Below are 18,485 nucleotides of genomic sequence, written 5' to 3' on the forward strand. Positions count from 1 at the left end.
CTCCATCCATCCAAAAACTGGAAGCCGTTGCGAAGTGTTATTGGCAAAACTTTCCGATTAAAGAGGTTTCGTGCTATCCAATGTGGCCGGTAGCCACTCGATGCCCTGCCTTGCTTGAACATTACGTCCTCTGACTTTATACTTCATGACAGAAGAGTTTGCCTCAGGATTTTTAGCTTATGACTGGACATTGACTTACTCCTTTTGTGGATGAATGATCAGGGGGGGGGGGAAAGCATTTGTCTCACTTACAGAATGAACTGGAGTGTATTCAAAAATGTGACTTTGGATGGCAGATAGGCTCATATCTGCACATAATGTGTCCGGTCTGTGCAGACAGAGTCGGAGCAACATGGTGACATGGCACACAATCAGGCACAGTTTACGGTGCGTGAAATGAACAAAACAGACACACTCCTCCCTGGCAGTAGGTGTAGCATTTTTTTTTTCCTTTTTTTTTTGCTGAAGGTTGGGATGAATCAGCCGTTTCTGTCCAGCAAAACAGGCATTCTTTCTGTGCAAACGGTATGTGAAGTGTACTGGTATGCTGAGACTTCTTGGAAATCATCGACAAGGGCGGGCTGCCTTCCTTTAAAGTGTTGTCAGAGTATTTCTGGCAGAATTGTTCAAGGTAAATCCTGGTTTACCTATGCTTATCTATCTTTGGATGCCTCAAAAGATTCTGTTAAGTCTCCACAGTAGCAAGGACACTGCAGGACTTTGCGGAGTTTTACTGCTGTGCTTGCTTTATGGTTTGAATCGGGGCTTCAGGGTTTCCTTTTGGTGAAACGTAAGCCTTTGTTCTAGCCCGAGACCCTGAGTACTCAGTCGAAGGTTCTCATCCGGCAGCGCTTCATATTTTTCTGCATTCCTTTCCTTCATATATCCCGTAGGCCTCCAGCATCTGACTGATAAACCCCGCCGCGGTTCAGTTTAACCAACACAGTATTTGCCGGTAAAGTATGGGGACCTAAAGCTCAGTGCTGGATTCAGTGTGGACGTTGAGTGAGAGGTTTTAGCGAAAGACTTTTGCTTTGTGAGATCAGATGATTTTACTTCTCATGGTTTGAAAACCCTTCAAATGCCTTTAGGCAACATGCTGTTGAAAATGGCTTAGATGCGGTTGTTCTTAGAAGTGTTGAATCCTTCTCTAATGGCTCATTCATCTTCTCAAGAATATAAGGGATCTCATTCATGATGGCAACTGGGCTCTTGGTTATCCATCTGACCACAGTTTTTTCCATTTGCAAGGCTACAGTTTCTCAAGAAACACTGCATAATGTTTCTCGATCTTACCAAACATGTTTTTGCTCTGAGGTTCCGAGGAGGCACAGGAGGACTGCATTCAAGAGGCAGAAGCTTCTTGGTAGAAGTGAGAAGCACAGAACCTGGACAGTGAGTGTTACAGTAAGGGTGGTGACCTGTTCAGGGAGTAACCCTGTCTTCACCAACAGAGGATGGATGGACTTATAATTGTCCTAAAACATATTCAGGGCATTTGTTTTGTATGCTTATTCATCCATTCATCATATAATCCGCACTTGAGATCTACGGTCCCCCATGAATATGCCTGTGTCTGTGTTACATGACATTTAACCCATGGAGATGTGAAATATTCATGTCGTTCCTCCTCCAGGCTGCTTGCTTCCCGAAACCCGGTAGGTTCTTGCCATGCCCTCGGGTGCAAGGTCCCGCATTATAAATTCTAGAGTAGAGGTCACCGACGACGAATCAGAATCCGGTTCTGCCTGCGGGGCCCCTGTGGGTGCGCTTTAATGATAAGTCAGCCGCCGTTGGAGGTCACGAGACAGAATCAGGCCTTGTATATAACAGCGTGGGGCCACTTGTAGATGCACGAGAGCACAGGGAGAATTATGAAGGTTTTTGGTTTTCATATTTAAACCAATGAAAATGATTTTAGAAAATTCTGATCCATATTACACCATTAAAGCTGAAAACATAATCTGTATTATACATGCTTGTGAGGAATTGTCAGGAGCTCATTAACCATGCAATTTAAATGCTAAAAAATCTTATTTTCACATCAGAGGAATAATTATGTCTCTTCTACTAAAATGAAATGCAGAAAATACCAGATTAGTGTTTCCCGTCATAAATCAAAAGATGTAATTTGGCACAAAAGTAATTCTGAGTCACCTTTTTTTTCTTCTTACTCCAATGATTTAGATGGTCCATGAGGTCTCTGCCAAAAGTAAAGTGTAATTCCTGAAAGATATGAATCATTTCTGGGGTATGATCTTGTGTCCCTTTGAGGCCTGTTGTCATTTATAATACACAAAGTTGCAGACTTGCATGCTTGCAGTCTGGGCTTTCTGTTTCACGCCAGTGTCTCATTTTTCATCTGTTAAGCCTTCATGCGTCTTTGTGCTTTTCCCCCTTGACTCTAGATTGATGTGAAAAATAAAGAACTTAAAACAGAGTTTGGATCAGAACGTGCTTAGAGCAACAAAAAATGCACAGATCAATGAAGGAAATACATTTAATTGAAGATATAAGTCTGGTAACGTTGAGACAACTCACATAAAATTCATGTATGGATTTAAAATTGCATGATTTGCCTATAGACTGTTGATCAGATTATTTTTTCCTTGTAGACTTATTCAGAATTAAAAGCTTCACATATGTAATTACATAAGAAAACAGCTGAAAGAGTGATTCCTGTAGACTTCCCTGTCTTTGTAGCCACACTGACGGAGCTCTGTTTGGCCGTTTGTGGCTCCTCCTCAGTCGAGGGTCCCGGTCAGTGAGGAGACATCACAGGTTGCTCGGCCCTGACAGGTATCTATAGATGCCATCGACTTTGAATTAAAGCAGTGTGTGAGGTGATCAATCATAAGAGTGCAGTCCAGACAACAGGAACAGTGTGATGCATGGGCTTTTCCCTCACCAGGCTTCACGACAGTTCACTGCGATCAGAGCTAAATTACCCCAGCGACCTGCCTTCCCTCACTTCTCCCCTGCTGTCCTCCCTTTCTGTACACTGCCAAACCCTCCCATTTTACACTCCATGGAACATCACTTCTTTTTTTTATTATTATCTTGCTACACTGCTTGCACAACCTCGCCCAAACTGTTACTGTTTCCATTTTGGAGTATGTTAGAGCTGGAAGTGCACCTTATGTCAGGGTTGGAAGTTTACGACTCTGCTCAGGTCCAGTGCACCTCCCCCCCCCCCCCCCCCCCCTCACAGCGGCGTGTTTGTGTCCCGAACATTTTACTGTGTGTTGAATTCAAAAAGGGAAAAAAAAGAAAAGCCTCACACTGTTTGTGTCTACGGGCTCGTTCTGTCCTTGGATACTGTTGCTATGCATGTGGAGTTTCGCTGCAGTGAGTGTAGCGACAATGCTCTTCTCTTTGTAACCTGCTGATGAATGTGATTCAAGGACCACGTCACAGGACGGCTATCACAACAGGCCATCGACTGAACATACAGCGCACCACCGCTACAATACCATACAGAAACCTCCACACTACTGGCCCACACCAACATAGTGTTTTGACAAACGCTATTTTTTTAATGACTTGATGTAAAGGAGCCTCTTTCTCAGTTTCCCTTTCTTTTTAGTGTGTTGTGGTCACATGATAATGTGGGCAGAGACTGTTTTGAAAAAGCTCCGTGCTTCTGTGCTCAAGGACATCTGTGATTTGTGAGTCTGGCTGAGAAGCTGCTAAAATTCAAACAATCGTTCTCACCGCATCTGCAGCAACATGCCCGGCGTGTTCCGTCTCAATATGCTCCTGTCAGTGTTTCAACTGGAACGGTTATCTTCTTTTGTGATACAGTGACACTTTTAGTGGCTGATGGCTGTACACGGTCTCCTGAAACTGTCTGAGTGTAGCCTTGTTTTCTGTGACAACCAGTCATGTGAATTTACTGAATATTTATACTGTCATGCTGCCTAAATTCAGACATGAAAGGGTCAAAATCAAGAAACAACAATGTATTTCATGACATTTTCAGCTAATCCGAATCCAAAACCATAATTTGGTCCATATTGTCATCACGATATCGCCATGCTGTATTGATAAGCCTCACACATCGCACTGTGGACAGCTGGTGTGGCGATCATGTGAGTGTTTTTGACGGTGTCAGACATTCTGAGTGACCGCCTCACAGTGTAGCTCCAGCTCCGGCCTACATTTAGGAACGCTTCAAGAAATGTCACACTGATCAATGCCTTTTGTTGTTCCCAACTGCCAGCTGTAACACTGGCACGCCAAGTCGTCCTCTTCTCCATCACCATGAAGACGTCTGCACTTCACTTTTTTCTTCCTGTACAAACAAAACAGACCCTGCAGTGACAACACGTGTATATTTTGAATTGCGTAGCATCCTCTTTAGTAGGTGTTGTCATCACACACTCTGTATGCATCAGATTTTAAATGATATACTTGGCTTTTTTGGGTTTCAAATGTAGAAAATAGGTCACAATGAGCTTTAAAGCTGACTTTAAACTGGATGCAGTTTGACAAGGAAATACAAATTGCTTCTACTACCACAAAACACTGTAGAATAGAAACTAGTATGATGAAATGATCCTGGAAATATGCAGCTCCATGTGATATTAGATAGGAATGTTTGTCATTTTTCTCCTAAATCAGTGGTTTCTAAGTGTGGAGGGGCGCGGAGTCAGCAGTGTTTTAATTTCCATGATTGCCGAAGTGAAATTCATTTCAAACCCAACTGATGGAAGCTGCATGAGGAGATGGTCTCTGCAACTCAGCCGTTTGACTTTGCAAAGCAAATTTTCACCTTTTTTTTTCTTTTTCTTTTTTGTCTGTTTCAGAGCACAGCTTGTTTTTAAAAAGCAATTTTGGCACAGACAAGCAATTTTCAGACCAAATCTTGAAAATGGAATTTTTACAATGCAAAAAATTTAAAACATGGTGCACTTTCCAAAAGTTCACTGTAATTTTTTTCTTTTTTTTTTTTTTTTTGTTAGTACTTTGATAAGTTTGAGTAGTTTGAGAATCTTCAATTTTTAACAAATATTTGCTCAAATGTTTGAATGTAAAACCATGGGCTAAATGAATAAACATGTGGTCTCCTTGCTACTTTGCACACAAAATATTAGTTGGTTAAATATTAGTCTTGTGAAATGTTGCTGAACTGTCTTGTTGCAGTGTTATCAGAAATGGATATAATCATTTCAATGAAATATTGAACTTTAGCATTTTGGATTTTATTCTCCACACAATTCTCTCGGCAGCTCCACACTCTGGCCAGTTTATTATCTTTAACTCTGTCTTCCGTCGGAGCAGATAAGACCTGACAAGATGTGCCGCTACTTAACTTTTTTGAAGGTATTGAAGGTATTTTTGAAGGTACAGAGCACTTACAGTTTGAAGAACTGTTGCCTAAGTGTTTTATTTACCAGCAACATCTCCAGGAAGTTGGCAGTCACCTGTTAAGGAGTTAACGGCATAATAGAGGGACCGAGGTGCAAACTGTATCCATTTCTGTCGTTCTCTCCACAGCTCACCTTACTGTCATTTGTAAGATTTGTGTCTTGAAAATCGAGGAAACATTGTTCAATTTCATGGTCTAATGAGCCTCTCATCGCATAAGGTTTCGCTGGAGCACACCACTTGTCAACTTAGTTTTGGGAATGGGGGTAAAAACAAGCTTTTCAATTAGTTTCTTGCGCTGGCTGTACAAAGGAAAACTTATTTTTTGTGCAATGAACTGAGATGGAAACAAAAGGCCAATGCGATACGTTCAAGAGTTTCAGACGTCATGGCAGTAAACACATTTCATTGAGATGCATCGCTGTGGGCTTTCACTCTTAAAAAAAAACCCCACAGTTAATTTTCTGCATCACGACGTGACATTCGAGATTGTTTGTGTCTAATATAACGAATAAGACAAACGGCAGTGTCTCCTCTGTTTCAAATTATACGTTTTTTTCTTTGAGAATCAGCGAGGACTCTCACGTCACTGTTCCAGTGCTCTCACTGCCTGCGAAAAACGATGAAAGGATACATAATCAGAACTGGTGAACTGAAGACAAGGCTAATGAGCATATGCACTGCAGTGATGCACCAGCACCATCTTCACTTTTTTTTTTTTCTTTTTGCTGCTTTGCAAAATGATCAGCTATCCTCATGCTATATGCAAATGAACTGAACATGCTTGCCTGCTTTTTACGCAGGCTCAACCCGAGAGGAGGGTTTTTTTTGCAGGTTCTTAGCGCTCGGCGTCAGGGGTTACTCCATGAAGTGGTGCATCTGTTTTCCTCTCCTCCAGTTTCCCGTCGATGAAATACAGCAGCGGCGCAGAGGTGTTGCTTGTCTCTCACATCGGATCTGTTGGTGCTTTGTTAACAACTCGTGCGAGTTCCTGCCCGACCACTTGAAGGTTTTCCAGTGGTTGGTAGTGGTTTTAGAAAGGGCTTAATAGTTTCGTTTCACTTAACAAATAAAAAGGATGTTTGGTATACGAAGCAGTACGAGGGCAGACAGAGAGGTCAGACGTACTTGGAAATTCTCCTGAAAGGAAACTCATATTTTTAAGTGGAAGCAGAATTCATGTCGGCCCTGAATGGCTGCAGTCTGCATGCAATCCAATCTAAAACAGGCCAGATAGTATTCACATGAAGAAAAAAAAAGCTATTTTACCCTGTCTGTGAAATGTTATCGCTTCCATTCCGTAACGTTCCCAAAAGCACCGACTGGACAAAGAAGCTGACAAGATGTTCCTTTAAAGGCCTCTCTTTGTACCACACTGTTTGACCTTTCTGCTGATTTAGCACGTCCTTGCGGACAGCGCGCTCGGCTCCGAGACAGAGACATCCATCGCCTGAGTGGACGTTCATGTGCTCTCCAACCCATTCATTCAACAAGAAGAAATTACATTTTCCAATTGTCTGCGGCAAGATGATGGAAGCGCGCTGGGGGCAAATGGGTGTGTGGAGCAACGTAATCAGCGGAGAGAAGGACTCAAAAAAAAAAAAAAAACATGCCATCAAAGTGAATTTCATAGAAATAACATTTTTAGAGCACAATCTGAGACTTTTGACCTTTGTTTCTGAATCTTAAGCCGCTGCTGCGAGGAGCTTGATCCTCGCTCTTTGTCATATCGGTTCATGTTCTCCTGGCAGGGCGATGAAGCTGCGCTAATTAAATCTTAAAATGTGGGAGTATACTAACATATGCAAGTATACTCAGTTAAAAATATCTTAAACGTACAACAAATCTCTGCAGGGACAGTATGTCCTCCTAGGAACATTATGCTGTAAACAAAGAAAACAGAAGCACTTAAAGAAAAGGAAAAAAAAGAAAATTACTTTACCCTTACTGGCTGTATCTGAGAGCGCCAACATCCTGAAAGAGTTCATCATAACAAATACGAGCCGCTCGTCTGGGAATCACGCTTCACTGTGTTGGGAATTGCGTCATCAGTTTGTCGTCTCGTTATCTGCTCATTTTATTTGTCGCCTGTTTTATCCGCAACGTACGACTGTGCTTTGATTACAGCGCGCTTTAATTTGTGATCCAACTGATTGATTTGAAATTGACTTGGAGAATATCAAAAACTTACCAAAGTCTTAATTAGCCACAATCCTCCCCATCAAACAAAAACAACAAAAAAATAAATAAATAAAGAGAGAAAGATCTAGGCTGTATAATCAGCTGGAAATCAAGAACAGCTGTCAGGCATTACAATCCACCTGGGTTAACTGGCAAGTCTACCAAGGACAAAGACAGTGTAGTATAGTCCAACCGCATGGTAATTAGCAGAAACCATATGAGTTCGTCCTGCCATGCATGCAAGAGAGCTTCTATTAATATAACATGGAGTCAACGGCCCTTCGTGGTGATCCTGGCTGTCATCTACTCCGCTGCTCGCCCAGTCAGACTTATACAACCTGCATAATTGCCACATATAATTGCCACATTTCAAGGTTGTAATTACATTTCTTCTGCAATAATTACACCGTGCCACCTTTAGCGTGCAGGTATTGAAGGCGCAGCTATAGAACGTCGCGCACGTGTGGCGTCTCAGGTGCATCTTGTTACGCTGGCGAGAGAATGAAACTTTGATACATGCACCTCCGGGTTGAGGGTGTGCAAGAACAGTGCAGTTTCTAAGAGTTACATAAAAAAGAAACTCCTTGTCCGCATACGGCTTCAAGCTTTCTCGCCGTGTTGAAATGATCTGTCAGAGTCCACTTCTGCAGACATCTCCAGTGGCGTGTACAGCAAGCCTGGGAGCTTATCTGCTGCTGTAAGCCAGCGAAACAACCTTGTCAATGACAAAATGACAAGACGGCCCGAGTTTGTGCCGCTGACCTCGCTCACCGAGGTTGCCGTAAAGGAGCTTCTTTGCTTCAGAAGTTGCAAACATACACAGATTCTTCACAGGAGTTGAGCTGTATGTGCGGTTATTTACATGAGAAAACACCTTCTTTTTGTACCGAAGTAAAAAGCATCTTCCTGAAGGACATTTCTATTGGCTGCTGCAAGCATTTCACGGTAAAAAGGCCACGGATGAGAAATGTGTTGCTACTCCCAATCTGCTGTCAGTATTTTGTAAGTAACCTTCTTCTTACTCGTCCTTGTGACAGGCGTGAAATGCACCATTTACATGTCTGTCTCGTACTGAGGGTCACGATAGGTCATCCCAGCTGACTGTACGGGAACATCAGCCAGAGCAAACACAGGCGCTGTTTACGTGGCAGCGTTGCAAGTGGAAACTTATTGATTTTACGTTTTCATTTCAGAAAACTTCAGTGTTTGCACGGTGATGATGGAGACACCCAAAACTCAGTTAAGAATTTCCATATAGCTTGTAGAGATGTAATATCTGAACCATAACCTTTTATGTTCTTGGATTTTGCCTCAAAAAAGCACTGGTAAAACTTGCGCTGTCCTCCTAGAAAACCTAGTGTGTGTGTGTGTGTGTGTGTGTGTGTGTGCGCGCGCGCACACGCCTGTGGGTGATTACAAACTCTTCAGCAGATCAGTTGGCTTAAATATGCAGCGATACACCAGAAAACATGGGGATAAAGACGAGGGCTCACTCGTAAGCATGGCTGTAAACAAATACTGGCTTTGAAGTGCTCTTAAAAATCCTCTTTGCTAATGTTTTGTGAGGAAGAATACACTTTCTGCACATTTGTTGGAACCCATACACGCCTTCCCTGGATTTTTGGGGGAATACCACTGAATGTAAACAGCCTTTGTTTGTCTGTTTACAGGAAAATACACAGTACACATTTACATGGCAGTGTGTTGAGTCCAAGCAGTATGCAGACTTGGATTTTAGATGTTTGTACAAACAATAAAAAAAAAAAAAAAAAAATTCACTGGTCCTGTTAGTTGTTTGAATGGTTGCAGTAAAGGGATTTATATAAATGTAGTCAGACAGTTGACCAACATGGGCGGTGTTTAGACCAAGCTAACCTTTGACAGGGAATGGTTTAGCAGGCTGTATGGATATGACTCTGCTCTCAATTCATATTTTAGTGTCAACACTTAGCACTTCAGTTCTTTTCATTTCCTGTGGTCTGAACCTGAACCGGCTGTTATTGTGCTTCCTGCACCTCCTGCCGCACTTGTGGTGATTGTGAAGATAGTTTGCTTAATATCAAGCATCAGGCCACCTTTGAATAAAGAAATCAGTCAGGCTGCTTATTAATTATGTGTTAATTCTGTTGAGGGCTACATCAGTAAGGGTCTCGCTGGATGAAGCAGGCCTCTCTGCTGCGGCACGTCTGTGTCTTTATCCCACCAGGCACACAGTTTAGCTCGGAGGTGGAACGATCAGCGGGATGAGAGATCAGTAACTCCCCGTGAATAAACCTGCCAGTCTTTCCGGGCACAGGCTTCTGGGCATCTTGCTCTCTTTCTCCTCGTCTCTGGTCAATTCCCTCGCTTCGATCGCCCGCTTTGATTCGTGCGTTTCGCCGGTTCCCTTCCCCTGATTGCCGTTCCAGTCGCTCCCCCTCGCTCCCCAGTCCCATTGTTCCCGTCTCGATTTGTCTCTTCTTATCTCCCCCCATCCTTTTTCTTCCCGACTCTCCTCTCTTCCTCATCCTCGGTGCTCCCCCTTTATCTTAACCCCTCCATCTCCTCCTCTGCCTCGGTTCTCATCAGACAGACAGCGAGCGCGGTGCACAAACACCATCCCTCACATCTCCAATGAGAACCTTGTTATCATCTTGTCCCCACAACGGCTTTCTGTCTGGCTCCGTCTCAGCTTGGATCCCGTCACTAATGGGACCGCATCATTTTCGACAGCTGCAATTCCTCAGCGTTGACAAACAGAGATGTGGCGCGGCTCGGCGAAGGCGGCTCAAAGGGATTGTGTACTAATGCTCCTCTCTGATTTACACATTCACAAAGGCCTTTTTAAAACATCATTTCTCTTTGACACAGGCTTTTTTGCCGCACGCCCTGAAAAGACAATATACATTTATGGTGTTTGCTCGCATGCGTTTACACTTTAAAATCTCTTGGCATCACCTCATTTCCCTGCCTTCTGTGATGTCCTTTTATTATTTAAAGAAATGTCAGCCGCAATCTCGGTGTCGGAGAGCACAACACATTAAATCTGAAATTTGAGAACGGCGACAGCAGACAGTAGCTTGTCAGCGTGCTATTCTGGGTTCAGACACATCAGAAGTCTGCGAACGGCTCGTTGGCCCTCTCAGATCTGCACAACAGAAGCTAAGTGAAACTTCATGAAAGCTTCAACAGCAGCACATGTTAAGAGTCGACTTGCCTTCGACGTCTCGTCCCGCTGATCATTTCCGCGGGGTCCTGCAGGGCAACAGCAAAGATTTGCACAAGAATTCTGCCCGATCTGTTATTTTTATGATTGCGTCCTTCACTGAATTTACTTGTTTTTGTGTGTGCGGCTTTCATCCCTCTCCAAAGGGGCACCTAACAGCTGCCCCGGGTCGGGCTCTGAATGCATTTGCACATCACAGATTAGAGAGTCAAATAGACTTAAAGAAACCAGATGTCTGCACCTGTAGAAAACCCACGGACAAACTCCACACAAACATCACTGTGTCCCAGTTCCCTATGATTTTCCTGATTTAACTGCATTAGTTTCACCACAAACAGCAAGCCTTGAATTGAATTGACCTTATTCTAAACCTGATCCAAACGAAATATTTGAAAAAGTGGAAAGAACGTGTTTCAGCGCACACAGTGAACTCCTTGTGATCGTACTGAGTAGTAATAAGTAATTCGAAAAAGTACTGGATACTTTAAAAATTACAATTGTGACGTTGGATTCATCCTCCCAGAGTAATATTGTTTTTGACATCACGGGAGGAAATAATTGTTGTTCTGTTCATCTTCATAGTGAGGCTCATGCAATTATCATTTCATAAAAAGGCAATCTTTCTGCGAAAGTCTTATTTTCCCAGACAAGAGCTTTTGTCTCCTGAAGGACAGTAACCATCCATGCCGCTGAATGCTGCTTTCATAATCATTCTCTAATTAAGAATGCGATTATTTTTGCATAAGTATTACACTATTTTGCAATTCAAAGAGAAAATTCATAAACTACAAAATTGACTTTCATTGTTATCTTTTTTTTATTGTTGTTATTCTGCTGAAATAGAAAGATACAGATAGATGGAAAGTCAAAAAAACTGCTAGTTTGGACCTTAGCTCATTCCCATTTTCTCATAATTTGTACTATAAATGTGTACAAAACGCTCTATTTGTTTGTTTTGTTTTTTTTTTTCAAAAAGCAGTGAGAATACGTGACAATAATTTAGGGAATGTCAGTGTTTCAAAAACATAAAAAGCCACATTAAAAAGGCATTTTGAGAATTTTTTTGTTGTTTTGTTCAGTAATGTAATATATTACATGTGTCAAATCTCTTTGTATATGTTTATTAAAGTTTTGAATCATCAGTTAACACATCTGAAGTCACTCAGTTCCTATTTGACCTTTGATTTCAACCAAAGTCTTGAAATGTTTTTGATTTTCCTTTTGTCTCCGGCGTAATACATAGCTTTAAGGTAGCCTTATTCAGGTTCTTTGAAGTTAGGCACCGCATTTTCAGAAGGTCAAAAGTCTTCCCGAAACAGCCTCCAAGGTTGCGGCAGCTGCAACGGCAGCAGCAGCCGGAGCCGTGGACATTTTAATTTCCTATTGGTGTGCGTGAGGCGGCTCACGCGGTGAACTGAGGAGAGCTGTGTGCTGAGGCTTATCGTGTTTGAAGAGAGGCAGGTACACTGATCTGTGTTAATAACGCAGCGGTGAGAGCCGCTCAGCCGGCCAGCGGTTATGGCCTGCCAGCGTATTACCGATGGCATCGCAGATCAGACTACATTTAGCTCCGCTCGGCCTGCTCTCATTAGAGCAGACGTCCTTACAGGAGACCCTGCTGGTCATGTGCGGACTGCCCTTTAAAACATGGTCAGAGAGCATCTGCGAGAGCCTCGGAGTCTTTTAGAGCTGCTATCAGTTAACAGTGCAATGTCATGTGAATGTGTTTCATATGTCTGTGTTTTATAAGGCTTCAGTGACAAAAAAAAAAAAAAAAACACCCAAAGGGAGACACGTGAGGATCTGCAGGAAAGAGCAAACCCATTCACTGTACTTGGCTTTACAGTAGAGCGATCGGTCTGCAGGAACAAGCGGAGGTTTGAGTCGGGGTGCTGCTGCGGTGGCCTGTTTGTACTTCTGTCCTGGGATCTCAGGCTCATCTGGATTCCGACTTTAATCAGGCTTTGCAGAAACACTCCCAATTTATAGTCAGCCTGAAAAATCTCTCTGAGCTTCTTGGAGCATGAACAGAGCCGGAGCGTTAAATATTTCAATAAACAAGTCGATTTTGAATATTTCATAGGCAGAACGATTGATACGCACTGAAACTACTTTATCAAACATTAAAGGCTCTGTGTCCATCTGAACTATTCAGATTCTCTGGATTTCTCTCAGCTCTGCTTGTGCCACGGCCTCTTTAGCTGCATTTAAGCCAGAACACAAGAGAAATTCATGTAACTCTCTTAATTGTTTGCGCATTCTTACATCAATAAAGGAGGGAAATGTGTTTAATCGGAATCTGTTCTGTGTCTCAGCTGCACGCCGCCTCTATGTTGCCTTTCTCACCCAACGCTGCTCTCTTTCACTGAAGAATAGCACTGCGTAGGATTTTCAAAGGGTGAAAAACACATACACAAGAGCCCGGGATGTGGCCAAGTGGGAAAGGAAAAAACATCTCTGCAGGGTGGGAGAGTGGAGGGAAAGGTTTATCTCGTGTCCAACCACATCCACGCCTTCCCGCTGAGATTCAGCCCTGGAAAGTTTGGCTGGCTGAGTGTACCGCAGTACTGATTCATTCTGATAAAACACCATACTCCTTTTTTTTGGGGGATGTACAAATCCCAAACTTAATTATTATAGACCCAAATTAAAATGAACTCAATTATGAAGATATTGCCACTGTTTCGCCCTTCAGTCATTTATGTATCTAATTAAATCAGTTCTTTGGTTTTCAACTGAAAAAAAGATGGATTTTTGGCAGAAATTTTGCGAGCACAGTTGTTTTAGTAAATATTGATTTTCAGAATGTTTGTACATCTAATCTGTAATTCAACTCCATTCTTTCAGCATTCCTGCATTATAAGCAAAAAATCTTGTCTGGTACGCTTTGGTTTGAAATGCACACTCCAATTCACAATTATCTATGCCTTCACAGATGTTTTAGTTATCGCCATACTAAATACTAAAGAAGTTTACGTTTTGTCTGTAAGAATGTCTCTAAAAGCAGCATTTGACAAAAGAATCATAATTTAATAGTGATTTAATGTTGTCAGTATGGAGCACTGCATCAGGAGCTGTGTTATAGCTGTATTATGTCGGTATTCACAGCATCAAGCACCAATATATACATTTCTTTTTAAAAATACTGGCATAACCCACATTGGCACATATCCAAAAAGTTGCGCTTTCTTGTGTCTACATGGAGACATAGTTGATATGTTTTCGAGGAGTTCCACTCTGGTCAATACTTTCAAAAAGTGTGCATTTTCAGTGGCTCTGAGCACCATTATCGTCTAAACTCGGCCTTTATGTGATGCTTCCATGTTTACCATCTGAATTGGGCCGAAATTTTGTTACTTTTACTGAAGACTTCCAAAGAAACATTGAGAATGCCAAGTTCTGAGGACAACTGTGAGGAAAACAAGTACTGTGTTTTCTCTTTCAGTTGCTTGGCTGGTCATGCCGTTAAAATACAACTTTAGGAATTGAAATATACTGGTATATTACTCATGACCAGTAGATGGCACTGTATGACCGCACAATGCTGCTACGGCGCCACAGAATACCTCCCATCAGAGTAGTATTGGAAAATGAAACGCATACGCACATGAGTGTGTTACATTTAAGCCGTTCTCCCATCAAGATTATGCAATAAACACCACCCAGTTACTTTTTTTTTTTTTTTGCTTTATTTGCACGTTTTCATATTGATGTGCAACCTTAAAATCACGCTCATACGGCATTGATCTTTCATCCTAAGTGCATCCTGCACTTGTAGAGTCTGTTGATCTTGAGAAAGTCAGCAGGCGAAGCCCTCCTCCTCTGGCCAATTTCAACATTGGGGTTTGGAATTGGAGTCATCGATTCCATTCCAGGTTTTGCAAAGGCCGTCCTGAAGATTACAAACATTATATTAAGCCAATAAACATTGCAGATGATTGTTCTTGATGCAGATTAAGGCTTTGTGTGACTTACTTTCCATAGTGCAGCACAGACGAGTAGTCATATGGAACGCCGAGATTGTTTGTGTCATGTTTTTCGAAGTTGTTTTTATAATCTGGTGACAAATCAAAGAATAAATGACATATTAACTAAAATGAGATCAGTCTTAATAAATCACAGAAGTTGTGGCGACTTTCTCACAACTCAATATGTTCTCAAAGTTGATTCTGATGTGGCGGTCGCGGTCGCTCCGACTTTGTTCGTGGAAGAAGCCCAGCGCATGCATCAGCTCATGCTGGATGATGCCAAAAACCAAACAACCCTTCTGCAGCGACAATTTCTGCCTGTCTCCCACGTAACCAACCGTAGATGAACAGCTGCGAACAAAAGGAGTGAAAGACCGACTTGACATTTGTGTTTGGTTCAGCTTGAAAACAACAAATTTGCAAGACTTTACACAGGTCTATACAATCACACAAGACATACAATCCACGCAAGCACAAGTACTGAGGCTCACAGCTAATCTGAACCTAACTGAAAAACCCACACATGCACAGGGAGAACATGCATACGTCACACTTCAAGTGAAAATGCAGAATTTTTTAATTTACTCTGCAACATTTTGAAGAAGATGTTGGTTTACACTGAAACAGCAGGGATGCTGAAAATGATGTCGTTTTCATTACAGTATCCACCCTGCATCGCTTCGAGTTATTGTTACTCAATACATGCAAAGAAAAAAAAAGAAAAAAAAGGGAAGTCCCCCTTTAAAGCAGTCACTCTCTAAGGTCTCCTAAAAATCTGCCTTTCAGTCGGGCTGAGGCGACAGCAATCAACCCTGCCTCAATAACGTCTTGGCAAGTGAATGCTAGGAATACGTCCAAGGACGGTCCTCCATTCATCAGTATCTCTTAGTGCTTTAAATTCTCACTCACCCAAATCTTGGTTCAATGTTCAGGTATCCTCTTTGCCGTCTGTACGGAACGAACCGAATGCATGTTTCTGATTCCAAGTCTCTCATGGCGCGTTCAATCTGAGACTTGTCATCTCGAGCTATAATAGTGGCAAAAATGTAGCAATGAAAACATGTTGTCATGCAGTTACAGAGTTTTAGTTATGCAGTGGACTGGAACCCCACCATATTTTTCACTCAGTTTGTAAGGGACCTCCACATCTCCGTTCCGGTTCTTAGGCCACAGACAATTGTCTGGTCTATTCAGACACTTCCTTGCAGATCTTGTTGTTGGAATCATCAAGTCTCCTTCAAACAGAAGGTCTCTAGATCCTAAAGAGAGAATAGAAGGTTAGACTTTTTATTCAGTCATCAATATAGGAGGTGCAAAAATTAAAAAAAGAAAGAAAGAAAAGAACATGGTGATGATGTGGCTTTGTGTAGTCCGATACTGACCGTTGTTCAATCTGAGGATGGTGGTGGTTATGTCCTCTGTATCCTCTGAGGCCTCTGAGGAATGGGAGAAATGCAGAAGTCATACAACCCTGTGCACCACCTGAGATATTTAACCCATTGGACGGTGCTTCACAGTGACTCACCCTCTCCAGAACCGAGATCCTCTGACACCGAATCCAGAAAGCTTGCTTTGCCATGATGGGCGTTACAGAGGCCGAGAAGCAGCAGCGACAGCAGCAGCTCAAGGGGAAGCCTCATTTTCGACTCCTTTTGCCGTCCGATTCTTCCAAAGTTGCTCCAGAGACTCCAGCTTCCTCTCAGAGGACTGATACACACCTCAGTCACAGGGGGGCAACATATATGGAGGCTCTCGGGGTGTGTCTGCGCGCAGAGATTAATGGCACAGGTGGGATGATGGGAGTGCCCTCCCCACCCTGGGCCACTGCTTCCTCATGGGGGATAATCCCACTGCGGGTTGGATTACAGTGACCGGAGGTTGCTGTTGTCTCTGCTGGCATCAGATTTCACATGGCGATCGTAGCCGGCGGGCCGTCGGTCCACAAGACCTCGGCTCGTCTGAAAGTTTCATCCCACGTTTAACAAATACAGCGTTTGAAACCAACAACGCTGGGCTCCTGTTCTGTGTTTGCTGGCAGCGACTTCAAGTCGTAGCAGCAACTAACTGCCAAGCTTACTTAATTTTGAAGAGGAGCTTAAAATTAACGCAATGCACTCTTTGAAACAGCAGGTTTATCTGTGTCAGTTACCCTCTTCAGTTATTTATTTATTTATTTTTGTTGGTTTCAGCTTTTGAAACGTGGCGGTTTAACTTCTATTCAGGCATATAAGACTGAATACTCATTTTTTCAACCTTCAGATTTAGTCTCTATGATTAATTAATTGTGACAACTGTTACAGTTTTCTAAGGCTTATTTCCTAATTTAAATTGTTTTGATGATATTTGCATGGAATTGTTTGCGTTTTAATAAAGCAATTGTAATTTGTACCCTCTACTTCCACCCTTTTCCCCCTTAGAAATGAAAACAACAAACACACTGCAGGATTGCGCCTCCTGAAGCTTTCTGCCACCCCCATTCTCTATCCATGATATCCCCATTAATCTGAGAGAAGAGGGATAATTATATTGAAATTAAAAGTGATTTACTGAGGGAGTTGCAAAGATCGGATCATTGCTTTAGTTTGTAATTATTGTGGAGGAACTTCCCACACTGTTGTTTTTCTTCCAGCCAGCAAACTTCATTTTACTAGATGTAATCTTTACAGTAGGCTTTGGCGTAACATTAAGAAAAAAATAAAATGAAGTGTACAGATACTGTTGGAGTGGTTTCTTTTGCCCTTCTCCAATAGGTAGTGTGGTCCACAAACCTTCAGACCCCGCTGGTTTTTACTGGGTGTGACCTATCGTTGTGTGTTAATAATGGGTCAATTCATCCTGTATTATTCACCAGGACTTCAAAAACCAGGGGCTTGGGCTGGCAGGCCATGAGAGACTGGAATCAGTCTTCAAAAATCCCCAAATCCAAAAAAAATCTGTTGTTTAAACTGATGAGTATTCAGATTTATTGAATGCTCCACTAATAAATCATGGGGCTCCAGTGGATTGTTTACTGGGAAATGGGCCTGCTGTCTGGCTTCACGGCACCATAAAAGGCTTTAGCATCCGATTTCGCATGTCAAGGCCGGGCAGCTCCAAGAGAGATTCCATCAGGGCAACCTTTATGGGATGCACTCTTTCGCTGTACATCACAATAATGTGGCATTTATTATGGAGGAGCCAAAAATTGCATCGCATGTGTATCTGTGTGTGTGTGTGCGCGTGCGTGCATCTAAATTTGCTTTACTGCAACTTCAATGAGACCTTATACGCATTTGTAAATTTTACCATATGTGCATTACAAGCAAGTACATGTGTGTATCCTTGTGCCTGTGTGTGTGTGTGTGTGTGTGTGTGTGTGTGTGTGTGTGTTTGTTTGCGTTGCCTCTGTCTCTCTGCCTGTTCAATTGAGGAGATTCGCGTGGGTGCGCAGGTAATCCTATTTGCGTTCCAGTCACAGGCTGGCACGAGTAATGCTCAATGATGTATGACCCATCCATTTGTTTGAGCTTTATTCCTAACGCCTTTTCACTGCAAAGAGGAGTAGATCTTACTCAATTGGATGTCAGTCTAGTGCTGCCCACAAGAAAATGACATGTTTTTTCTCTCTCTCTCTCTCTCTCTCTCTCTCTCTCTCTCTCTCTCTCTCTCTCTCTCTCTCTCTCTCTCTCTCTCTCTCTCTCTCTCTCTCTCTCTCTCTCTCCACACTTGCAGCAAAGAAGCTTCAGGGAGGAAAAAAAGTGTTGGAAATATGGCATTATAAA

The 18,485-nt window shown here is 42.5% G+C and overlaps 2 protein-coding genes across 5 annotated transcripts in view; one reads left to right on the forward strand and one right to left on the reverse strand.

Annotated features, from left to right (window-relative positions):
* Positions 1–18,485, forward strand: part of LOC115401948 (MAM domain-containing glycosylphosphatidylinositol anchor protein 2) — a 183,010-nt gene that overhangs the window by 24,117 nt on the left and 140,408 nt on the right. The gene's annotated exons all lie outside the window — the stretch shown is intronic.
* On the reverse strand, positions 14,507–16,364 carry LOC115401949 (low choriolytic enzyme-like). The gene is made up of 7 exons (XM_030110346.1): positions 16,250–16,364; positions 16,107–16,160; positions 15,837–15,983; positions 15,634–15,751; positions 14,900–15,075; positions 14,732–14,813; positions 14,507–14,648 (listed from the first exon to the last, which is right to left on the reverse strand). The coding sequence occupies exons 1-7, from the start codon at positions 16,362–16,364 to the stop codon at positions 14,507–14,509; spliced, it is 834 nt and encodes a 277-aa protein (XP_029966206.1).

The sequence above is a fragment of the Salarias fasciatus genome, chromosome 15, assembly GCF_902148845.1.
Source record: "Salarias fasciatus chromosome 15, fSalaFa1.1, whole genome shotgun sequence".
Taxonomy (NCBI): Eukaryota; Metazoa; Chordata; class Actinopteri; order Blenniiformes; family Blenniidae; genus Salarias; species Salarias fasciatus.

What these genes read in the sequence shown, in the direction of transcription:
- LOC115401949 (XM_030110346.1), bottom strand. Translation starts at nt 16,364, where the DNA reads ATGAGGCTTCCCCTTGAGCTGCTGCTGTCGCTGCTGCTTCTCGGCCTC. An exon ending in GGATCTCGGTTCTGGAGAGG is followed by an intron (nt 16,161 to 16,249) that starts GTGAGTCACTGT and finishes CCCATTCCTCAG; the next exon opens with AGGCCTCAGAGGATACAGAG. An exon ending in AACATTGAACCAAGATTTGG is followed by an intron (nt 15,076 to 15,633) that starts GTGAGTGAGAAT and finishes TTTTGTTCGCAG; the next exon opens with CTGTTCATCTACGGTTGGTT.